Here is a 25654-nt window from a genome sequence, read left to right on the forward strand (position 1 = left end):
GACGGCCGTCAAGGAGCGCGAACGGGGCGGTTTCCATGACGGAATAGTACGTCACTCAGCGTTAAGGGGTTAATAAAAGTTCAAAGAAGAAAAGCGTTGTTTAGGCGTCTAACAAGGGAAAAGGTGGTTGGGGGGGGGGGGGTTTGCATTGCATGTAAGGGAGAAGGAGGGGCCCCATGTTGTGTCAACAGCCCAGTGCCAATGGTGCAATTAATCCGCCACTGCTGTCCCTGCAGCGGTACCTAGCGACACGATTGGTGGCCCCGATAGGTTGCCATGGCTATATGCTTATTAGGCCTAATAGATTGCCACTGACACGCTTATTAACTGACACTGATCTACACTGACAGGCAGTAAGGGTACGTTCACAAGGCCTATTTTCAGACGTAATTCGGGCGTTTTACGCCTCCAATTACTCCTGAAAAAACGGCTCCATTAGGCTTACAAACATCTGCCCATTGCTTTCAATGGGTTTTACGATGTTCTGTTCCCATGAGGTGTAATTTTACGCGTCGCTGTAAAAAGACGGCGCGTAAAAAGACGCCCGCGTCAAAGAAGTGCATGTCACTTGGGACATTTTTGGAGCCGTTTTTCATTGACTACATTGAAAAACAGCTCCAATAACATCCGTAAAATACGCCGCCAAAAACGCAAGTTGTTAAAAAACTTCTGAAAATCAGGAGCTGTTTTCAGGCGAAAACAGCTCCGTAATTTCAGACGTATTTTGCTACTGCATGTGAACATACCCTAATGCTTTGGTATACTGAGTATACCAAAGCATTAACCCCTTCCCGCACCTTGACGTAACTGTACGTCGAGGTGTGCAGTAAGTTCGTGCACCTTGACGTGCAGTTACGTCTGTGCTTTGACAGTTAACCGCCGCGCGGCGCTACACCGCAGCGGCGGTTAACTATGCAGGGCGTCTGCCCTGCATTCCCCGTTGCCGATCAGCGGCCTATCGCCGCTGATTTCGGCAGTTAACCCCTTAATTGCGGCGTTCGATTTGAACGCCACAATTAAGGTGTTTAGCGCCGATCGGCAGCCCCCATGTGAAATCACGGGGGCTGGCGATCGTACCCATGGCAACCGGACGCCAGACAATGGCTTCCGGGTTGCCATGTACAGAAGCCTATGAGGACCACCCCGAGGGTGGTCGTCGTAGGCTTCCTGTCAGTGTGACTGTCACGTCACAATGACAGTTGGAATGCATTACACTACATGTGTAGTGTAATGTATTCCAGCAGCGATCAGAGCTGCAAGTCTAAGTGTCCCCTAGTGGGACAAGTGAAAAAAGTAAAAAAAAGAATAAAAATGTTTTCAAAAAAGTGTAAAAATAAAAGTTAGAAGTGACATAAACATGAACTGCTTTTTTTCCTATTATAAGTCTTTTATTATAGGAAAAAAAATGAACACGTAACAAAAAAGTACACATATTTGGTATCACCGCGTTCGTAACGACCCCAACTATAAACCTATAATATTATTTTTCCCGCACGGTGAACACCGCAAAAAAAATAAATGAAAAACAAAGCGAGAATCACTATTTTTTGGTCACCACCCCTCACAAAATATACAATAAAAAGTGATCAAAAAGTCGCAATGACGCCAAAATTGTACCGATACAAACTACAACCCGTCCCGCAAAAAACAAGCCCTTACACAGCTTTTTTGACTGAAAAATAAAAAAGTTACGGCTCTCAGAATACGGTGACACAGAAAATAAATTATTTTCTAAATAAGTTACTTTATTGCGCAAACGCTGCAAAACATAAAAAAACAATATACATATGGTATCGCCGTAATCGTACCGACCCGCAGAATAAAATATAACGGTCACTTATAGCCCAGGGTGAACGCTATAAAAAATAAATAAAAATCATTGTCAGAATTGATGGTTTTTGGTCACCTGGCTTGCCGAAAAATTGAATAAAAAGTGATCAAAACAATCGCACATACCCCAAAATGGTACCAATGAAAACTACAGATTGTCCCGCAACAAATAAGCCCTCACGCAGCTCTGGTGGTGAAAAAATAGAAAAAGTTCCGGCTCCCAGATTATGGCGATGCAAAATGTGCAGAGCGTTCCAAAAGCGGATAAGATCGGGCGCCATTTATAATATAAGTGCAACACCGGCCACATATCTGCGGATTATTATTTATTTACCCCATTATTATACCCTCTTATTATGCCCCTGATGTACTCTGCCCAGCCTACATTTGCCCCCACATTATAAACTGAAATACCAGCAAAACGGCAGAGCTTCTACCAAGCAAAATCTGCGCTCCAAAAGCCAAATAGCGTCCCTCCCTTCTGAGCCCTACAGTCTGCCCAAACAGCCGTTTATGTCCACCGATATGGCATCGCCATACCCGGGAGAACCCTGTTAATATTTTATTTGTGGTATTTGTGGCACAAACTGGGCACAACATATAGTGCACTAAAATGGCCCATCAGTGTAAAATTGTAATTTTCACTTTCCACCATCGGCTGCGAATTAAACCCTTTGCGCACCATGACTTAATAGCATGTCGTGGTGTGAGGGGTGATATATGGAGCGTCTCACGCACTGAGCCCGTGCCATACGCTGCGGGTGTCAGCTGTGTATTACAGCTGATACCCGGGACTAACGGACAGAAACAGCGATCGCGCTGTTAAGGGTATGTTCACACGGCCTATTTACGGACGTAATTCGGGCGTTTTTGCCCCGAATTACGTCTGAAAATAGCGCCTCAATAGCGCTGACAAACATCTGTCCATTGAAAGCAATGGGCAGACGTTTGTCTGTTCACACGAGGCGTATATTTACGCGCCGCTGTCAAATGACGGCGCGTAAATAGACGCCCGCGTAGAAGAAGTGACCTGTCACTTCTTTGGCCGTAATTGGAGCCGCTATTCATTGACTCCAATGAATAGCAGCGCTAATTACGGCCGTAATTGACGCGGCGTTCAAGCGCCTGCACATGCCGGTACGGCTGAAATTACGGGGATGTTTTCAGGCTGAAACATCCCCGTAATTTCAGCCGTTACGGACCCCCGCCGTGTGAACATACCCTTACAGGAGCCTGTAAAAATCACAATAAACTGCAATACATTAGTATTGCAGTGTATTCTACCAGTGATCTAACGATTGCTGGTTCAAGTCTCCTATGGGGACTAATAAAATATGTAAAAACAAAAGTAAATAGTTATTATTAGTGGAAAAAAATAAATAAATATTTAAAGTCCAAAAAGAAACCCTTTTCATATTTTTTCTCTAAAGTAATGTAAAAAAATAAAAAAAATACACAAGGGCTTACCCAGGAGCAGAATGGTCATTTGAGCGCGGAGATTACACTAGAGGAAGTTTGGAACGCCATTAAAACATTATCTAACGGGAAGGCCCCGGGTCCGGATGGATTCACAGGGGAGTTTTTCAAATCTCTGAGAGAAGAAATCAGCCCTACCTTGGTGGCATATTATAATACTTTACTAGGAACGGGAGCTTTACCAGCAGAGGCCAAGGTAGTGCATATAAAGGTGTTACCCAAGAAGGGGAAGAATCCTCTTGACCCGGGGTCGTACCGTCCCATCTCGCTGATAGATCAAGATCAGAAATTGCTCACAAAAATTTTGGCCAATCGACTGGCTATGTATCTACCCATACTGGTGGGAAAATCTCAGGTAGGCTTTGTAAAGGGCAGGGCTGCAGTGACAAATTTACGCAAGGTATTGACGGTGCTAGAAACAGTCAGGCACGATCCCCAGCCAGGTACCAGGCCGGCACTTTTAGCGCTAGACGCAGAGAAAGCCTTTGATAACATACAATGGGAATGGCTGGGGATGGTGCTAGACAAAATGAACATTCAGGGAGATTTCCGGGTCTTCCTGAAGGGAGTCTACAATAGCCCGCAAGCACGTGTTCACTCCTCGGGGTTCCTATCAGATCCCTTCCAATTACATAAAGGAACACGACAGGGTTGCCCCTTGTCGCCCCTGCTATTCAATCTAGCACTGGAACCTATGGCCAGATTCTTGGAGGAATCGGACATGTTCAGAGGCATTCAAGTGGGATCTTGTGCAGTGAAATTAGCCCTGTTCGCTGATGATGTCATACTTTTTATGTCAAACCCTCAGGAGCATTTAGGGAAGGTTTTTCAATTTTTGCAGGAATTTGGGCAATGCTCGGGATACAAAGTCAATATAGCTAAGAGCGAACTGCTGGAGTTGGGCAGGCCACTGCCAAAGACCTTTTGGCAATCCTTGGGTTGCGGGATATCACCGGTGGAACACTGCATTACCTATCTGGGTATCAAAATAGGGAGGGTACCAGACACTCTGTATGGCTTAAATTATCCCCCGTTAATTAAAAAAATACAAGCGGAACTCACTAGATGGGGCCAATTGCCGTTGTCCCTCTTGGGAAGATGTCATCTGATCAAGATGGTTAGTTTTCCTAGATTGCTATACCCCTTTCAAACGCTACCTCTCTTATTGAAGCATGTGGATGTCTCGAAATTGACGGCTTCATTCACTAAATTTATATGGGCAGGAAAAAGGCCGCGTATAGCGCTCACCAAGTTCATGATGGGTAAACAAGAAGGGGGTGTGAACTTTCCGAATGTCAGGGGTTATAACGTGGTCTGTCTTTTGCGTCATGTAGTAGATTGGCTTCATGAAACAAGTAATTATTCCAATTTAGATTTGGAAGGGGAGTATGCTTCACCCTGGAACCTGAAAGCTTTGTTACATTGTAGAATCGCTTCTCTTCCGTGCCGTCTCAAAACCTCCATTGTGTTGAGAGATACAGTTCTAGCTTGGAAAGTGGTACGTAAGCAGTTTGGGTTACCCCACCTGTTATCGAAGTATATGCCGTTGAGCGGCCATCCGGAGTTTTTACCGGGAATGGACAAGGGGGGCAGAATTGCCTCATGGGGGAGGGTAGGCATTGGTAGCGCAGGGGATCTTATGCATACAGAGGAAAAGAGGTGGTTAACTGGGGAGGAAATCACCGCTAAACTCAGACCCATAGTAGATAGAGTCAATTTTTTGCAAGTACTTCAGGTACGAACATTTTGTACCTCCAGGCTCAGGGATTTGAGTAAGGAAGCTACTACGCACACTCTGGATGAGGTCATAGGTCCAACAACTGGGCGGGCGACCATTTCAGGAATGTATAGAGCATTGAGAGAGGGTTTTGTTCGTCCGCAATTAAGGATTAGTTTTAAAAGCTGGGAACGGTGAACTCAGGATCCAGATATAGGAGAGACCATACTGGGGGGTTGGGAGACGGTACGGAAGAGTGTGATAAATGAGAGCTGGAGGGAAACCTATTTCAAGTTGATGCATACAGCTATATATGGCTTTAATATCTTGCCCTCACAATCTTTCCCTGATCGCATTACAAGTTGTCCCAAGTGCAATACACCACTGACGAATTTGTGGCATGGAGTGTGGGGGTGTGTACATACGAAAAGATTTTGGGGGATGGTACAGAAATATATTAAGGACCATTGGAAAACGAATCTCCCAATGACGCCTCAAGCGCTACTATTCCATCAGGCGCGGCCGCCAGAGGAAGAGGGTGCTCGAGGAGTGAGATCACCTCCCGTGTTGGTGCACACGATTTTACTGGTAGCTTTGAGATGCCTCCTGAGTCACTGGTTAGAGGCAGACACGCCGGGGTTAGAAATGATTGTGTCACGGCTGAAACAGTTATTGGTTCTTGAGAGGGTGGAGGTGGAAAGGCGGAAGGAAACGGGAACCAAGAAGCTATTTGATAAGTGGCAAGTATTTATAGAAACGCAATGTACAGCAGCCGAAATAGCGGAAATTGTTAGGCCTTTCCAGTACACAAAGTGGTACTGCACGCAGCTCTTGGCAGGCGTTTTAGGGAGGATGCAACTGTGAACCAGCTGGGGGAGAAAGGATGAGTGGAAACTCATTGATGATCTAGGTGGTGTTGGAGTTGGGGGAGTCATGTTTGTTTGGTCCATCTGAAGATCGACAATTATGCCATATTTTCTATGTTGGTGTGTTTATATGTTATGTTGAATTTAATTTAAAAGTTAATCCCATGACAGTTGAGTGCTGCGCACTCATGATGTAACTCTTACGTGAAATGTTAGTAAGAAAATGTGAAAACTGACAATAAAAAGGATATTTAAAAAAAAAAAAAAATGCACAAAATTGGTATTGCTGCGTCCGTAATAGTCCAAGCTATTACAATATACCATTATTGAACTCGCACGGTGAACGCCGTGAAAAATAAAGAATTTTAAATGGCAAAATCGCAGTTTTTTGATCACCTTCGCTCTACCAAAAATTTTTATAAAAAGTGCTGAAAAAGTCTTATGTACCAAAAAATGGTACCAATAAAAACTACAGCTCGTCCCGCAAAAAATAAGCCCCCACTCCGCTCTATTGACGGACAAATAAAGACGTTGTGGCTCTCGGAAAGCGGGGAGGAAAAACGAAAAAGAAAAAGCAAAACATGGATCAGTCCGGAAAGGGTTAATTTATTTTCTATTGAAAAAACATTTATGACCACATGTGGGGTATTGCCGTACTCGGGAGAAATTGCTTTACAAATGTTGGGGTGCATTTTCTCCTTTATCCTTTGTGAAATTGAAAAAATTCAACATTTTAGTGGAAATAATGTTGATATTCATTTTTACGGCCTAATTCTAATAAATCCTGCAAAAGACTTGTGGGGTCTAAATGCTCACTGTACCCCTAGATAGATTCCTTAAGTGGTGTAGTTTCCCAAATGGGGTTACTTTTGAGAGGTTTCCACTGTTTTAGTACCGCAGGGGCTTTGCAAATTCGACATGACACCCAAAAACTATTCCAGCTAAATTTGAGCTCCAAAAGCCAAATGGTGCCCCTTCCCTTCTAAGTGCCGGTGTGGGTCCAAACAGCAGTTTATTACCACATATGGGGTATTTACGTAATCAGGAGAAATTGTTTTACAAATGTTGGGGTGCTTTTTCTCCTTTATTCCTTGTCTAAGTTCTTACAGAAAAAAAGTTGATTTTTACCTTTACAGATTAATTCCAATGACTTCAGCAAAACAACTGTGGGGTCAAAATGCTAACTTTACCCCTAGAAAAATTCCTTGAGGGGTGTAGTTTCCAAAATGGGGTCACTATTGGGGGGTTTCCATGGTTTTCATCCCTCCAGTGCATTGCAAACGTGACACGGCACTGAAAACTATTCCAGCAAAATCAGAAATCCAAATGGTGCTCCTTCCCTTCTGAGGCCTGCTGTGGGTCCAAACAGCAGTTTATTACCACATATGGGGTATTGCTATAATCGTAAGAAATTGCTTTACATATGTTGGGGTGTTTTTTCTACTTTATTCCTTGTAAATATTTAAAAATTTTACGTTTTTTTCACAAAAAAAGTTGATTTTTATCTTCACGTACTAATTCAAATAAATTTAGCAAAAAAACTGTGGGTTCAAAATGCTAAGTATACCCATAGATAAATTCCTTGAGGGGTATAGTTTCCAAAATGGAGTCACTTTTTGGGGGTCTTTACTGTTTTGGTACCACAAGACCTATTCAAACCTGACATGGTACCTAAAATAGATTCTAAAAAAAGGAGGCCCCAAAATCCACTAGTTGCTCCTTTGCTTCTGAGGCTGGTGCCTCAGTCCATTACCGCACTAGGACCACATGTGGGATATTTCTAAAAACTGCAGAATCTGGGCAATAAATATTGAGTTGCGTTTCTCTGGTAAAACCTTCTGTGTTACAGAAATTTTTTTATTACAAATAAATTTTCGGAAAAAAAAATGAAATTTGTACATTTCACCTCTACTTTGCTTTAATTCCTGTGAAACGCCTAAAGGGTTAAAACACTTTCTAAATGCTGTTTTGAATACTTTGAGGGGTGCAGTTTTCAAAATGGGGTGATTTATGGGGACTTTCTATTATATAAGGCCCTCAAAGCCACTTCAGAACTGAACTGGTCCCTGAAAAAATAGGCTTTTGAAATTTTCTTGAAAATATGAGAAATTGCTACTAAAGTTCTAAGCCTTGTAACATCCTAGAAAAATAAAAGAATGTTCAAAAAACGATGCAAACATAAAGTAGACATATGGGAAATATAAAATAGTAAGTATTGTGTGTGGTATTACTATCTGTTTTACAAGTAGATGCATTTAAATTTAGAAAAATGCTAATTTTTGCTAATTTTCTCTAAATCTTGGTGTTTTTTACAAATAAATATTGAATTTATCGAACAAATTTTTTCCCTAACATAAAGTCCAATGTGTCACGAGAAAACAATCTCAGAATCGCTTGGATAGGTAAAAGCATTCCGGAGTTATTACCACATAAAGTGACATGTCAGATTTGAAAAATCTGCTTCGTCCTGAAGGCCAAAACAGGCTCAGTCCTGAAGGGGTTAATAAAGTGATCAGTGGATCTAATATTTAAGTCCCCTAGTGCGACCAAAACATTAGTTGATCACAGTTTAATAAAGTTTATTCGGAGAAAAAAAAGTGTTCACAGTATGGCTGGATTCACACGAGCATGTTCTGTCCATAAAGGACAGAACGTATTTCGGCCGCAAGTCCCGGAACGAACACAGTGCAGGGAGCCGGGATCCTAGCATCATAGTTATGTACGACGCTAGGAGTCCCTGCCTCTCCGTGGAACTACTGTCCCGTACTGAAAACATGATTACAGTACAGGACAGTTGTCCCGCAGCGAGGCAGGGACTCCTAGCATCGTACATAACTATGATGTTAGGAGCCCGGCTCCCTGCAGTGTGTTCGGTCCGGGACGTGCGGCCGAAATACGTTCTGTCCTTTATGGACCGAACATGCTCGTGTGAATCCAGCCTCAGGTCCCATGCACACGACCGTGCCCGCAATCACGGCCCGCGATTGCGGGCACGGCCGGCCGCCGAATGACAGCCGCATTTTCGGGCCGTGCTCCCATACAAAGTATGGGAGCACGGGCCGCAAAATGCAAAAGAACGGACATGTTCCATAATTCCCGGAACATTTCCGCGGCACGGACACCCTTCCGTAGTGCTACGGAAAGGTGTCCGCGTTCAATGAAAGCGAATGGGTCCGTTTTTGCAGACCGCAATTGCGGTCCGCAAAAACGGAGCTTTTTTACGGTCGTGTGCATGGGGCCTAAGGGTATGTCCACATGGTGTAAATGCCCCCGAAAAACGGCTGAAAAAACGGAGGTTGAATGCCTCCAAACATCTGCGCATTGATTTCAATGGGAAAAATGGCATTTCGATCCGACGGGGAGGTTTTTTACGTGGCCGTTTAAAATAAACACCCCATAAAAAGAAGTGCATGTCACTTCTTGAGCCGTTTTTCATTGGGTCAATAGAAAAACAGGTCCAAAAACGACTGTAAAAAGTGCATCAAAAAACGCTTGATGCTGAAAATCAGAGTCTGTTTTCCCTTGAAAACAGCTCCGTATTTTACAGCCGTTTTTTGTTTAGCGTGTGAACATACCCTCAAGATTAAAAAAAAATACACAATTAAGTATCGCCGTGATCGTATCGACCAGTATAATAAAGTTAACACGTAATTTAAACCTCATACCTGCAGGGTAAAGTTAACATGTCATTATTACCGCACTGTGAACGCTGTAAAAACAAAACTCGAAAAACAACGGAGGAATTGCTGTTTGTTTTTCCATTTCCCCACAGAAAAAAATGATACATTTTTTTAATAAATTCTATGTGCCCCCAATGCTGGTAAAAAGTTATTTAATACATTCTAAGTACCCACAACTCCTCTTGCAAAAAACAAGTTTACAGAAAAATAAAAGTTAGCTTGGGTTCCCACTTCGCGGTCAATATGCGCTTTCTACAGCGATTCACGTTAAAACCTCACCTTTATGCCTCGATTTCTCAACCGCGGTCGCGTCAAAACACGCATTTTACCGCGACGTTTAAACCCAGCCTTATGGCCCTGAACGCAGTGATGAAAAATTGAAAAAAAAGTAGCTGCTTCCTCAAAGTAGAAAATAGATGCGACCTGAAGGGGTTAACTACATTACAGGACTCGTCCAGTGTAAACATCTCCACGTTACTTGTCTCCATCCAATAACGGCGCGTCCGTCACTGAAACACGCGTCCAATCAAATGACAGGCACACTCAAGAATAACCAATGAAAACGTGCTGCTTGATTTAAAAGCTGGTGCCGGTAATCAGCTGGAGCGTTCTGTGTTCCGGCTCTCTGAGTACGGTACGTGGCGGAGGAGTGGGCGGTGGTTACGCCGTGTACTTTGTTTGTGTTACTGCTTTTCCTGTCGGTGCCCGGTAAATACTTTCTAAGGTCCTGCTGGCGCCGGGAAGCGTCTTGTTGCTGTAGAATGCTCCAAATATGTTCCGTGCAGGTGGAGTGCGGCGGTTTGTCTGTCACGTGGCGGTTAATTGCCTTGGTTAATAGTAGTAATGTTTTGTGTAATAGTAACCTACGACTTGCCGGCTTCTATGAAACTACGACTCCCAGTATATAAACTGCTATTCAATGGCTTATAATCTGCAGACCATGAAGCTTTTAGAAAACCAATGGCCTAAAACATCACAGGAATGTGGTCCTGATCTTCTGTTCTATTACAAAGTGCAGTTAAAACCATCCTGGTGTTGGAGAGTGATGGGTTAATGAAATAGCGGAGCCGGAGATGGCACAGGAGCCCTGGTCCCCTCACATAGAGGTGGTGGTTTGGGTAATTGAAGTATATTTGTCAGTTGATGGTCATTGGGAGCGGTTCATTCCAGACTGTAGACACTGAGGACATGGATATCAGAGGGGTTAGCAAAGGAAGAACTCGGAGCTGCACCCTGGCAAAGTCTTTCTGGTGCCCGTCACCTGGTGGGCTTGGATCTATCTCACCTGTACAGGTAGTGAATACGATACATCTTTGCGTTACAAGAACGGCTGTTCACTTCAACGGTCAGACTAAGGGCCCATTCACACTAGCGTGTATACAGTCCGTGTGCTGCGCATGGAAATCACGTGCATGGAAATCAGGATGCATTGATTTCAATGGGACTGTTAACACATGCATGAGTTCACGTAGCGAGAATCTGCTGCGTGCAACTCACTGCCTGTCCTATATTGGCGTGTTTTCACCTATGCACCCACTGAAGTCAATGGGTGTGTGGAAACCATGCACCGCACATGTATGCACAACTGTCTGCGGTGTGTGTATTGCACATCAATTCAATTGATAAAAAAAAGTGCCTTGCTAGGGTAGTCTCAAAGCACATTGATGCATAACGCAACACACGGACCAGATTCACGCGCTCATGTGAATGTAGCCTAATATTACTTTCACTGCAGTGGCCGCTACAGGGAAAACGTGTGGTTGGCAGCTGCTTTCCCCTGGCGATAACAGTGGCTAAGAAGTCAGACCTGCATGGTACTTTTTGAAAAGGTTATCTTCATGTTCCTTTCACCTCCCCATACATATGCAGGATGTAATGGGCAGGGCTGCACAAAGCCTGGGGCACGTTAAAAAAAATTTCCACCCTCCTCTGTTATTTAGACATCGGTGCTGTTATATTTGGCACCTGATATTTAAATAACGCCACTGAATTGTCAAGGGGGTGTGTAATGGCAGGGGGGTGTGTTACTATGGCTGTGACACTGTCTAGTCAGATACAGACAGTCTTGGGGCCTGTTCACATCACCGTTCGCTTTCCGTTTCCCGGAGTTCCGTCGGATGAACCCCGCAAGTGAAACCACGGCTTCCGTTTCAGACACCATTGATATCAATGGTGACTGAAAGATCGCTAATGGTTTCCGTTCGTCACTATTGCGGCAGGCTTCCATTTTAACGACTGAATCCATAGCGGAGTCGACTGCGCTATTGATTCTGTCTGAAAAACTGAAATCTGCCGTATTAGTGATGAACGGAAACCATTAGCGATGTTTCCGTCACCATTGATATCAATGGTGTCTGAAACGGAAGCTGTGGTTTCACTTTCACTTGCGGGGTTCACCCGACGGAAACCTCCGACAGAACCCTGGAACGGGAAGCGAACTGATGTAAACAGGCCCTTAGAGCAACAGCGAGGATAGAGTAGTGTGCGCGTGCACGCTTTCACTCTTCAGCTGTCAAGATCAGTTTTCTATCGAACTGGCAAGGGGGTGTGTTACTGCTACCGACTAAGAGCTGGAGAGTGCGCATGTGCGCTCTCCTCAGCTCTTACTGTCCGTAGCAGTGACGCCCCCTTGCCAGTTCAACAAAGACTGATCTTGACAGCTGAAGAGTGAAAGCGTGCACGCGCACACTACACTATCCTCGCTCTTGATGTAACTGTCTGTATCTGATTGGACGGTGTTGCAGCCATAGTAAAACACCTCCCCCTGCCATTGCACGCCCTATTGACAGTTCAGGGGGTTATTTAAATATTGAGTGCCAAATATAATGCCCATTGCATCCTGTTCTCAGCTGCACATGTTTGGGGAGGTGAAAGAGCCTCTTTAGGGAGAACCTGTCACCAGATTATACGTGCCCCATCTTCTACCTAATCTAATAGGTGCTCTTAATGTGGATAACCGTTTTTTGAAAAATGTTTATTTTTTAGCACGTTATGATAGTTTTTTGCGAATTTGTTCTAAATGACCAACTGGGCGTTCTTTTTTTTTTTTTTTTTTTTTTTTAATTTCAACCAAGTGGGCGTTGTAAAGAAAAGTGTATGACACTGACTATATGCTTCCCTTCATTCATGACCAGCTTGTTTCACTGCACAGTGTGATCTCACAAGATCATGCTATGACGGGACTTCCTCCCGCAGATCCTTCACCGAAGTGACGGAAGAGTCAACAAATCTTGCCTCCAGCCATGCCAGGACCTCTATCTGAACCTGGAGGCGAGGTCTGTTCAGTCTTCCATTGCTCCAGTGAAGGACCTACGGGAGGAAGTCCCGTCAGTGTTCTCACGAGATCATGCTGTGCCGTGATACAAGCTGGGCATGAATGGAGTGAAGTGTATGACTCTGACTGGTCAGCGTCATACACTTTTATTTACAACACCCACTTGGTTGAAAAAAACAACAAACTCCTAGTTGGGCAGTGATTTAAACCCTGTGGTCGCTATTGCCCACAGCATTTAACGGGTTAAATGGCAGCGATTGAAGTAAACTTCGATCGCTACTGTTGGCGCAGGAGTCCGGCTGTCATCAGACAGCCGAGCCCCGGCTCCAGCCTGCACAGGACACCGGTGCAGGGCTTCGACTGGCCACCGTGAAAAGGCGACGGCCTAGCCTTAGTGACCGCTGTGAAAAGGTGTATTGATGGTCACTAAGGGGTTAAACACTTTTGTGAAAGCCTGTTAACAGAGCAGCAAGTTGGAGGTTGTATGTGTAGGGGGAGAAAGATCCTATTCAGGGTGGGGTGGATAACACAAGATGTACTAAATCAGTCTAGATAGGGGGAAGTCTCTGTAGAGCGCACCTACAGACGGCTGTGCAGGGGGAAATCGCACACTCCTTAACAAGGAGGAAGAGATCCATCATGGACTGTAGAATAGGGAAATCAGTACAGAAATAAAACTGAGAGCCAGTCAAGGCAGCATCCTGGACTCTGGAATCCTATCCAGCATGTATTAGGAGGGACTGTCCCACAAGAGAAGTCTGAAACTAGGAGTAGGTTGTAAATGGGGATATAGCCTGGAGCTAGACATATGATAAAAAAAAGATTCCTATGTGAAGGATGTCATTGAAGGCTATGTAAAGCTTTGACCTTTATTTAAAAAAAAATAAAAACCAATTCTTTCAATCCGTGTGGTGCAACTTTATAAATATTTTTTAATAGATGTTTTTCCTGTTTGAGGTACAGCTGCTCTATATTCTCTATACAGGGTAGCTGCATCTAGGTCTAAATCTTGTTCCCGTCAGTGAGACGGACAGGTTCAGTGAAAGCAGGTCGTGTCTGACGCAGGATCTACCTGTTATCCATCACGTTTAACTTCATAACTTAGGTGTGATAGATTACAGGTAAATCCTGTCTGACCCGCTGACACTCAACCAGTCAGGTCCATGGGACTGATGGATTCAGGTCATAGTGAAAGATACAGCATACGGAGCAGCTGTATCTCAAAGCAAACTGTTTATGATGTTGCACCACCCTGACCTTTTTGCCTTTCAAAGGTGTATGTAGTCTTTAAAACAAAAGCCTAGAATACTCCTGTAGTGTTGGGTGCTGTTCACTGTTTCTGCGAGGGATATGTGGGCAGCGAGTCATGCAGAGATGGCCTTCAAGTGATCGATACTAATCTATATTTGGGCTTTTGCCTGAAAGGACATGTACAATTACATTTTGGAACAGGTGTAATTTTTTTTATTTTTTTTTCAGAATTTGACTTTAGAAACAACAAAAAAATGGCAACCATGATCTTCATTGACCAGGAGAATGGTGATGTTGCTGTTTCACTGTTGTCCAAGGATCGTGTAAATCTGTCAAATGCCGGTAAGTTGTATCTAGCAACTCGACAATCCTGGTAAACTTTCTGTTTTGTTTACATCTGTGCTGCCCAAACTCTGAAGAGAACTGAAAGATGCCCCCTGTTGGCAAATCTTGAGGATAGAATCACAGCTGAGATCATGGTGCAGCTGCTTGATAGCCCAGACGTGGAGGATCTTGAGAACTGAGTCTTTGCACCACTGGTTTACTTAGAGAACCGTTCACCAGCCCATACATGTGCAGGATGTAATGGGCACGGCTGTACAATCCATGGGCCACTTTACATTTTTTTTCCTACCCTCCTCCGTTATTTAGACATTGGTGCCGTTATATTTGGCACCCAATATTTAAATAACACCCTGAACTGTCAATGGGACGTGTGACATTGTGACACAATCAGCTTCGGACAGTGTCACAGCAAGAGCTGGAGAGAGGAGAGCATGTGCCTGCACGCTCACTATTCAGCTCTCGGCAGACAAGTACTAGACTGATCTCTCATGAGAGATCGGTCTTGTCTGCCGAGAGCTGAAGAGTGAGCGTGCGTGCACATGCTCCTCTCTCCAGCTGTAGCTGATTGGACAGTATCACAGCAATGTTACATGCCCCCTTGACAGTTCAGGGGGTTATTTAAATATTGGGTGCCAAATATAACGGCACCAATATCTAAATAACGGAGGAGGGTAGAATTATTTTTTTTAAAGTGGTCCAGGGTTTGTGCAGCCCTGCCCATTACATCCTGCATATGTATGGGGAGGTGAGAGGTTCTCTTTAATGATGTGGTTGTCTTAGGCTGTTATTTTTTTTTTGGTTGGGGGGGTTAGGCCCCATGCGCACAACCGTAAAAAACCTCTGTTTTTGCAGACCGCAATTGCGCTCCTCAAGAAATGGACATTTTCATTGAACGCGGACACCTTTCCGTAGCGCTGCGGATGGGTGTCCGTGCCGTAGAAATGTTCAGAAAATTATGGAACGTGTCCGTTCTTTTGCATTTTGCGGGCCGTGCTCCCATACACATACTCTGTGTAGGGGACAATAGAAGTCACCTGATTGTGGGATTATTACTTTAGCATTGTTTGTGCAGTAAGTGACTGCATGAGATGTATTCTGGGGATGGCTTTCTGACTTATTTTTCTCTGACTAAAGGTAGGACTGTTGTCAAAGGCCACCAGGGTAAAGCTTTTAGTGATTCTGCATCAGAAGAAAAGACTTTAAGAAAAGCTCTAGGAAATGTGAACAAGCAGGTGAACCAGAAACCTGTGCAGCCTCTGAAAGGAAACGTGACAGTAAAGAAGGCGGCAGCTAAAAAGGTACTGAATGTGTCATCCTGTAACCGCTTCCATGCACCGCACCCTCCACATTACCAACCTGGTCAGTGAAGTGACCTAAAAATCACGTCCTCTGCCCTGACCATGTACATAACAGACGAGCGCTTCACATTGACCTTCTAAGATGGCATAGAAGATCCTAAGACGACGATGACTGCACTGAGATCTCATAAAGATGGAAGCCAATGGTATTATACAGCCATGAAAGAGGATCTCACTAGTTTATTAATTCCCTATCTCTTATAGAGGCTCTGTCACCACATAAGTGCCCTATCCCTTACATACTAAGATCGGCGCTATAATGTAGGTATCAGCAGATTTATATTTAGAAAAACGATCTATTTTCACCAAGTTATGAGCGATTTTAGCTTTATGCTAATGACTTACCTAATGCCCAACTGGGCATGTTTTTACTTTTGACCAAGTGGGCGTTGTGGAGAAGTGTATGACGCTGACCAATCAGCATCATACACTTCTCTCCTTTCATGTAATCGGCACAGCGTGTGCTGTCACTTACACCCACATTAACCCCTTAATGACCAGCCTATTTTAAACCTTAATGACCAAGCCATTTTTTACGTTTTTCCAGTCATTCCAAGAGCTATAGAAATAGAAAAAAACAGAATTTTCGCGTCTTAAATCTACGCCGTTTACTGTGATATAAATAACACTAACTTTATTCAGCGGGTTGTTAAGATTGCAACAATACCAAATTTGTATAGTTTTTGTATGTTTTGCTACTTTTACACAGTAAACGCTTTTTTTTTTTTCAAAATTATTTGTTTTTGTGTCCATATTTGAAGAGCCGTAACGTTGTTTCGCCGATGCGGTTGTATGAGGATTTGTTTTTTGTTTTTTTTTGCGGGAAGACTTGTAGTTTTTATTGGTACCATTTTGGAGTAGATGCGACTTTTTGATCACTTTTTATCACATTTTTGTTAAGTCAGGATTCACAGAAAACAGCAATTTTTCCATAGTTCTTTATAAAAAATACGGCGTTCACCGTGCGGGTTAAATGTAATAGATTTATAGTCGGGGTTGTTACGGATGCGGCAATACCAAATATGTGTAACTTTTTTACTTTATTTTGTTTTTTTTAACAGTAAAGCATTTTGTAAGGGGAAAAGCTGGGTTTTTTTTTGTTTTTTTTTTTTTTTCCCTTTTAATGAACTATTCTATTTTTTTTTTTTTTTTTTACTAGTCCCACTAGGACTTTAATATGCGATTCTCCGATCGCTATTATAATACACTGCAATACTTTTGTATTGCAGTGTATTACTGCCTGTCCGTTTAAAACGGACAGGCATCTGCTAGGTCATGCCTCTGGCATGATCTAGCAGGCATTCGCTCCAGGCAGACCTGGGGGCCATTATTAGGCCCCCGGCTGCCATTAGAGACAGACACTCGGCGATCGTATCGGTGGGAGAGAGGGAGCTCCCTCCCTCTTTCCAAAACCACTCAGATGCGGTGCATGCTATTGTGCACCGCATCTGAAGGGTTAAACGGGTGAGATCAATACTAATAGCGATCTCACCCGGCAGAGCAGGGACGCCCCCAGCCCTCAGCTGCCTCTAGCAGCTGAGAGCAGGGAGATTTGACGCTCCCTGCTCTGTTTACTTTATCCTGATGCAGTGCCGTAAAAAGGCATATGCATCAGAAATCCAGTTAGTGGCCGCCGTTAAAAGGCGTATTGGCGGTCACTAACGGGTTAACGTTACTGAAGTGTCTTGACAGTGAATAGACATAGCTTCCATCCAGTGCAGGATGTCTATTCACAATCCCGACACTTCGGTAACGTGTGTGGGACTTACAGCACATCGAGATCACGTTGTGCTTTCATTTACAGCGTGATCTCGCGCGCTTACGATTGCTGTGCTGTAAGTCCCACACAAACGTTACCGAAGTGTCAGGATTGTGAATAGACATCCTGTCCTGGATGGAAGCTGTCTGTTCACTGTCAAGACACTTCAGTAACGTTAATGTGGGTGTAAGTGACAGAAAACGCTGTGCTGATTACATGAATGGGGAGAACTGATTGGTCAGTGTCATACACTCCTCTGTACAATGCCCACTTGGTCAAAAGTAAAAACACGCCCAGTTGGGCATTAAGTAAGTCATTAGCATAAAGCTAAAATCGCTCATAACTTGGTGAAAATAGATTGTTTTTCTAAATAAAAAAATCTGCTGTTACCTACATTACAGCGCCGATCACATTATGTACAAGATAGGCCACTTATAATGTGGTGACAGAGCCTCTTTCGCTAATCTAATAGGTGTTATGATGCTGACAACTAGTGATAGTTGGTTTTTATTTTTTTTGTAAAGTTGAGCCTTTTTCTAAATGCACTAATTTTTCTTTAAGGGTATGTTCATACGCAAACTTAAAATACACCTGAAATTACGGAGCGGTTTTCAGGCGAAAACAGCTCCTGAATTTCAGACGTTTTTGCATGTGCAGGCGTTTTTCGTGGCGTCCATAACGGACATAATTGGAGCTGTTTTTTCTATGGAGTCAATGGAAAACTGCTTCAATTACGGCCCCAGAAGTGACCCTGTACTTTGACGTGGGCATCTTATTTTTTTACGCGCTGTCTTTTGACAGCAGCACATAAAAAAATAAAAAACTGTCTGCACAGTACATCGTAAAACCCATTCAAATGAATGGGCAGATGTGTGCCGACGCTTTGGAGCCGTATTTTCGGGCGTAATTCCAGGCGTAAAATGCCTGAATTACGTCCGTAACTAGGGTATGTTCACACGCCCTAACAGCCAAATAGGAGGTGACATTCTCTTCACTCTGGGTGGTGTATTGTTTTCTGTATGACTCCATCCAATCATCATACAGCTTCTCCTCCTTCCCTGCCCAGCAACACAGCCTGATCATATAGTATACAGCTTCCATTCCCGACTGTCTTCAACTGGTGATATCTCTGGATGTTTCACAGCTAGAACTGCTATCCTGGTGCCATATGAAAGATTAGAATCTTTCATATGACACCAGAGCCACTGTTTTATGTGGTCCACAGCCCAAGATATGGCTATTTGAAAAGTGCTTTCCCCCTCCCCCTCTTCTGCCTTATTCTCTCATACTGTGTGAGGTAGCTCCACCTCAGGAGAATTACTGCGGTTTACACCCACTTGGCTAATCTAGGCTCACTTGCATATTTAGAAAAGCTAAACTTTTAAAATCGTTTCGGACACCATTGTCACTAGCATTACCAGTGTGACCGCACCTATCAGATAGGACATCACTAAACAAGTGCCAGAGCCTCTTTAGGTGTTATATGAAGAATAAAATGACACAACAGCGAAATCTCATTACTTACAGAAACTGTATATATAATTGTGGGAGGTTAGACTAACACTTAACTTCACGTTTCTCTTCCTCATCAGGTTTCTAAAGCTTCTCTGAAGCCAGACAAGCCATGCTACCCTGAAATAGAGAAGTTTATTCCCTACAATCCTGCAGGTATCTTATATACTTTATAAAACTCTACAGCTATACTATGTTTATGTTGAGAATTTGTGTCTACACCCTCCAGCTTGTGAAAGGATGTTTGGTAAATATAAACAAAGTAGGAATCTGGGCAAATGATGGTATTGTTCCTCCCCATTGACTAATATGATGTAAAATAGGCTTGGTTTTTCCCTAGTTCCATGTCTTTATAGCAAAGCTGATGGGCTTTTTGGGAACCAGACTATTAATTATGATAAACTATCAGCCTACACTGGAGAAAACAAACACTTCTACTTTGTCACGAGTTATGGCCATGCGTGTATTGATTCTTATATTTTTAACCTGTCTTGTAGATTTTGAGACCTTTGATCTCCCAGAGAAACATAAATTGAGTCACCTCTCCCTGGCTGGGGTTGGTCTTATGGTGAATGTGGAGGATGCTAAAAAGTTTGAGTCACTACTAAGTCTGGAACCATCTCCAATGGAAATTCCTGCCTTTAGCTGGGAGTCAGGTTAGTTATCTTTATTGTGGTGGGACCCAAGGGCATCCGCTGCTCATCTTGACCCATCTCAATGGCCTGCAAGAAGCCTGCACTGCATTTTAGTGTTATCTACCACTTTCCTAAACGACACCAGATCCTTACAAGAATGTAGATCCAAGTGGTCACTGGCCATTTCTTATTGTTATAACATGTTGGCTTGGGTATATGTCTTATGTGATCATTTTATATTCCAGATGCAGCGGACTGTCTCCCATCTTTCCTCGCTACTCTGGAAGAGATCACCTTGGAATTGCCCCCAATCCTTCAATGTTAACCACTTTACTTTCCTTTAAAATTGTGTTCATTGTTAATAAATAGTTTTTAATGTATTTTATAACCTGGTCTCTCTCCAACTCTTACATTTTAGAGCCCCTCAATGTGAAAGCAGAAATGGCCATATCTTTGGGAAAGTTGTTTTTTTTTGTTTTGTGGTAACTTAAGATCTGACATTTGGGTCCTATTAACACTTTACTGCACTGAGGGCTTTTGCCCTGTTTCCTTTTGGGACCTTAAAGTCCTTGAAGAAATTTGATTCTGGCCATAATATATAAAGCAGATGACCTTTTTGCTACTGATTAGTTTCAGTTCTAAATACAAAAGCGAGGCTCAAAGCCATCTGATGTTGCCCTTCCGTTGAGGGGTTCTGTTGGAGGTTTCCGTCGGGTTAACCCGCCCCCCCCCCCTCCGCGGCAAGGCAAACAAACCTTAGCTTCTGTTACCCTCACCATTTGAGCTCAATAGTGATGGAAATGTTGCTAAAGGCTTCCATTTGTCACCGTTGCGACAGGGTTCTTTTCTTGACGGAACAAATAGCGCAGTCGACTGCTCAATTCCATCTAAACAACGGAACCCTGTGACAATGGTGACAAACGGAAGCCTATAGCAACGTTTTCATCAACATTGAGATTAGGGATGTAACGATACCAGACTCTGGACTTTGGTACTGATACTTCGTGTAGTATTACAATACTCGATACCATACCAAAACTATACTTTTGCCAACCATAATAAAAAAAACAGGACATATGGTCATACAGCCCTGGGGTCCTTCAATGGACCTTGGGCTGTCTGCCCATATATGGTATGGCCCTTGAGTCACAGGAATTCATTGTGATGCAATCCAAAGGGCATCTCCCCTTCTCATTTTCCCCTGAATACTGCAGTCAGCTTTGATTGCAGCATTCAGGAGGATAGCGGCAGATATGAGAAGTTGTTCTGAGCTCCGCCGTTATAGTGGCTGCGCCTGTTCACATCAGCGTTGGCTTTCCGTTCCGGGCGGTGAACCCTGCAACGGAAAGTCAAACTAACCACAGCTTCTGTTTCAGTCACCATTGATATCAATGGTGACGGAAACATTGCTAATCGTTTCCGTCAGTCACCGTTCAGGCAGGTTTCCGTTTTAACAACGGACTCAATAGCGGAGTCGACTGCGCTATTGATTCCATCGGAAAAACGGAAACCTGCCGGAATGGTGATGAACGGAAACCATTAGCAATGTTTCCGTCACCATTGATACCAATAGTGACGGAAGCTGTGGTTTCAGTTTGACTTTCCGTTGTGGGGTTCACCTGACAGAAACCTCAGACGGAACCCTGGAACAGAAAGCTAACGGTGATGTGAACAGGCCCTTATACAGTCATTGCACCGCTCCTGAAAATAAGTGCACGGTCAGCATGAGGTGATGTGGCCGGTGCTGCACTAGTGAGCGTTGGCACAGGCACTGAAGACAGAACATGGGGGTTCATGTTTGGTCTTCAGTGCCGCCGCTCATTAGTGCACTGCTGGTCGCATCACATCATGCTGACCATGCTTCTCGGCAGCGGCTGTATTACACAGCCGCAGCCCCGCTCTCATACATGTGTTACTAAGCTGTGCAGCTGCACAGCTTAATATAGTATCGGAACGCATGAAATAATGGTATCTAACCGTTGGAGGGTGCACAGTATCGAAACAGTATCTAAGTTTTGATGCATTGTGCATCCCTAATTTAGATCAATAGTGAGGGAAACAGAAGCTAAGGTTTCAGTTTGCCTTCCCGTTGAGGGGTTAACCCTACAGAAACCTCCATTGAGGGGTTCTGTCCAAAGGGCAATGCTGTGAACGCAGCCTTACTTAACTTCTCACTTCCCAAGAATCCCAGAACCCTGATAGGAGGGGACATCTGATAAAGATAATACAAAAAAGGAATAGTAGCAAATATGTCTAAATAGATCCATAGAAAAAGTAAGAACACATGGATACGAGCTTGAGCGGAGTGAGCCTGCCATGCTGCTACCCTGAGCAAACTATGGTAGAACAGAGTGCCCTTGGCGAGCTGGGTGCAGCGAGTAGAGCCCCCCCCCCCCCCCCCCCCCCCCCCACATGTCCGAGAAGGGCTGTAACAGGAGGGAGGGGGATGTGCAGCAGAAAGTAAAAATTCCCTAATATGGTTTTAAGATTTGATAGCGTGCTTTATCTTTTGAGCTATTTTTCATGCTGTGTATTGACTGACAATGTCATGATTCATAGGATGGAAAGATATGTAACGTTCTACCAAAAATAGCTGCTGCCCTCAGTGATCGCTATAAACCCAGATACCCATTACTGTAGGATATAAATCCGAGCAGGTGATTGTTAGACATGTTTTCCGACTCCAGTCTAGTTGTGTTGAGCCTGGTGACTAAATGTTCCATATAATTTATATGTGGTAAGTGTGGTCTGATTGAATCATTTATAGGCAAAGGAAAATATGGATATTAAAAACTTGTGTGGTTATGTTCACACTTGTCATGTACACTGCATATCCAGCCACAAGACCACTCAGAATCACATTGCAGATTATTGTTGGGAATTGCTACTGTGGAAAGAGCAGAAAAAAAGCTAAAATTTGCCTTCACTGACATAGTGGGGTGTCCAGCTGGTCTCCAGGCAGCCTATGTGACCACTACAGACTGATTGGCTGCAGCAGTCGCATAGGATTATTATTTTTTTTTCCCCTCCAGCATGTGGATAAAATTGTTAAACTCATCCACTTTGTAGTAGTATAGTAATAGCAGCAGACTTTCCCCAATGAGATCATTGTAGAAAATCCAAATCTTATCTGCCCAGTGTGAACATACATCTAATGCTGACAATCTGCTTGACTTCAAGACTGGCCTTTATTGTAAAGGTATCACTATAATTCTGAATGGATTCCCATAAGATGGAACACTTTTGGGTAGTTGGTGGCATAAATAGAGGGACTCTATAAGAAAGGGCATACAGGGCCCCTATGGGTCAAAGCGCTGCCACCCAAGGAAGAAGTTTGCCCTCTGTTACCCCTTGGCCAATTCCCCTTGAATATGAATTCTAGAGACACTAGAGCGGGTAATAAGTTCTCACCACTAAAAGTAAATTGGATGGCATCAACCAGGGCTGGGTCCCCCAGTAGCTCTATGGTATGTATGCCCTTGGTTAGTTTTTAGAAGTTGATGGTCAACTTATTCAAACTGCTGTGTTCAGAGATATATTTTTTTTTTGGTAGGATGGGCTGTTGGGCTTTAGTAACTCCAATGAGATTAATGACCACTCCAGGTACAATACTGATATAGTCCTATCACTGTCTAGGTTTCTGAATAATTGTGTAATGGAGAATGCCTGCAGACAGTGATTTCTACAATCAAAATGAACAAAAGCTGGATTATTCTAAAAAGCAAGTTAGAGGTGGCTTAGGGAGGCTATAGAGGAACACTTATGTAGGTGAGGGGCTGGTGCCAATTTTGCCTGTTGCAGCATTTCAGGTGCAGATAAAAAAAAAAAGGAACAGAACTTGATAAAGAAAAAAAACATTCTGCTCTGTAAGACAATTAATTGGAAGCCTAAAACATTAAAAAAAAGCATTCTTTTAAACAGTGTATAATTGATTAAACATTGTCCTAATTTTCAGGAAATATTATAAATTAGATTCTAATTTATAACATTTCCCAGTGCTGGTCACTAGATGGAGCAATTCCCAAAATTGCAGCATTGCATGTGGTAAAGCAACCACATTGCTTTATGCTGCAAAATTTGAGAACTCACTCGCTCTAGTGAGCTCTCAGAATCCCCCCTCCCTTATCCTGGAGAAAGGAGGGGATTGAACGGTCAAACCTCCTACACTGTGTGGTGCCATTTTTTGAGCTAACACAGTGTAGTAGGTTAACATACACTAGTAAACACACAGTAAAACACGTCGCTCGGCCGAAGACCTAAAATTTGGACTGTGTGGGAGCGGCGCATGCGCCGTTCCCACACAGACGGCGTACAGCATAGTGGATGGAACGGGCCCCGTTCGCATTCACTATGGGGCTGTATGTGCTGTATTCCATGTCTGTATGTGTCGTTAATCTACACATAGAGATGGAAAAATAAATGGCAGCCCCCATGGACAAGAAAAAGTGAAAAAATAAAAAAAAGTAACACAAACACAAATAAAAAAATGTTTTAATAAAACACTAAAAGCAAATTGATAAAAAAATAAAAAATTTCCGCAACACTCGTCCTTTAACTCTTATGCAAATAGAAAATACCACTTCCATTAAATGATAACGGAAGCTGCCTTTCCATAGGTTCCTGCATGAAGCTCTGGATGGATGGTGCAAGTTCTGGGTGCCTTGACTATTTCAGGACCGGTAATGAGGCCCATGGCATAGAACATCTGTAAAGAGGCCTGACTTGTAGGAGTACAGGAGACCTTGTCAGTTTAGTGAGACATTCCCTTATTACCAATTTTTGTTTTTTTAAATCGTGCGAATCCATAAATTAAAGACTGTTTATTAAAATAATTCAACACAGGAGTCTAAAAGTCACAGGCAAGAGGCAAGTCGATAGTGAGGTCTTCAAATGTAGGACTGAATGTCTCTTGGGAATCTAGAAAGGAAGGCACTTTCAGCTTAGTAAAGGTCATCTTTACAAATAACCCATTAGTTACTCAATTCAAACCTCATTCAGTAGCCATTACACCATTAAAATTGGGGTTCAGAGCCAGACTGCTTTGTGCTAAATGTCAGGTGTGGTGTTCGAAGTTCTACGTAGTCATGAGTTAGTCTGCTATGGCAAATGTGCGAATGTTTTATATTTTCAGGTGTTACTCCATGCGGCTTCGTAGTTAATATCCAGTTTCTCTGGAGGTCTAGTGGTTAATGTTGTATCATACTCCTGGTAAATGGGGTTGGAGGAAGATTTATATAAATCACATGTTTAGTCTAAATGGGCCAGCATTCTTAGTAGGGGTTGGAGCTCTGTCTTCCCCACCCCCAATACAGAGCTCCAAATAGCCTTTCCTTCACACAACTACTTGTTTAAAATACAATTCTACCTGCAGCCAACATTAGAAGGATGTTACTGCATAGGGATTTTTACAAAGCCCATGGAGCACAATGGTTTATGCTGCCACTAGGGGAGCTCACTGCGTGCTGATCAATCATTTAAAAAGGGATTGTCTGGTTTCAGAAAGTTATTTGTATAAATGTTATACAATTTTCCAATATACTTTCTGTATTAATTCGTTACAGATTTCAAGATCTGATTGTTATTCAGTAGGAACATTCATTGTTTACATCCAGTGGTTAAAGTTCTGTCCAAAAATGTGATGGACACAGGTGCTGGGAACATAAGACACAGCTCTGATAATGTAATTATCTGTGCACCTGTGTGTCCATCATGTCACGTTCTGTGGGTATGTGGACCCACTGGGCAGTACCGCCGTAGCGGGATAGCAGCTGGCAAATCAAAGTACCAAGTCAATGTCTAAGTAAGGATACCTGTGGTCAGGGGCGTAGCTAAAGGCTCATTGGCCCAGGTGCAAGAATTCAGCTTGGGGCTCCCCAACACCACCATCACCAGACACCATCACGCCTATGCCCAGCTGCCTTGCCCAACAGCCCTCATAGTATAATGCCCCC

General features: G+C 43.4%; 2 protein-coding genes across 5 annotated transcripts in view; one reads left to right on the plus strand and one right to left on the minus strand.

The window, feature by feature from the left end:
- LOC142748913 (securin-like) overlaps positions 1 to 25654 on the minus strand; it is an 87331-nt gene that overhangs the window by 34775 nt on the left and 26902 nt on the right. The window contains exon 1 of one of the 2 annotated variants that reach the window (XM_075856297.1): positions 9849 to 10316. The exons of the other annotated variant lie outside the window; for it this stretch is intronic. The gene's annotated coding sequence lies outside the window, so the exon portion shown is untranslated. Of the gene's footprint in view, positions 1 to 9848; positions 10317 to 25654 lie in introns of those variants that run through there. 2 annotated transcript variants of the gene reach the window in all.
- LOC142748912 (securin-like) lies at positions 10099 to 20091 on the plus strand. 3 transcript variants are annotated; one of them, XM_075856295.1, is made up of 6 exons: positions 10099 to 10203; positions 14323 to 14436; positions 15574 to 15737; positions 19149 to 19224; positions 19566 to 19724; positions 19949 to 20091. In XM_075856295.1, exons 2-6 carry the CDS (start codon positions 14349 to 14351, stop codon positions 20026 to 20028), a joined length of 567 nt encoding a protein of 188 aa, XP_075712410.1. In that variant the 5' UTR covers positions 10099 to 10203; positions 14323 to 14348; the 3' UTR covers positions 20029 to 20091. The 3 variants fall into 3 exon arrangements, with proteins under 3 accessions (XP_075712410.1, XP_075712409.1, XP_075712411.1); XM_075856294.1 differs by lacking the exon at positions 10099 to 10203 and adding an exon at positions 10327 to 10354; XM_075856296.1 differs by lacking the exon at positions 10099 to 10203 and adding an exon at positions 10418 to 10862.

Source organism: Rhinoderma darwinii, chromosome 3, assembly GCF_050947455.1.
Source record: "Rhinoderma darwinii isolate aRhiDar2 chromosome 3, aRhiDar2.hap1, whole genome shotgun sequence".
Classification (NCBI taxonomy): Eukaryota; Metazoa; Chordata; class Amphibia; order Anura; family Rhinodermatidae; genus Rhinoderma; species Rhinoderma darwinii.

Excerpts from the sequence above, each read along its gene's own strand:
- LOC142748912 (XM_075856294.1), top strand. Across the intron at positions 19,225-19,565 it reads TATTCCCTACAATCCTGCAG|ATTTTGAGACCTTTGATCTC; the intron begins GTATCTTATATA and ends CCTGTCTTGTAG. Across the intron at positions 19,725-19,948 it reads TGCCTTTAGCTGGGAGTCAG|ATGCAGCGGACTGTCTCCCA; the intron begins GTTAGTTATCTT and ends TTTATATTCCAG.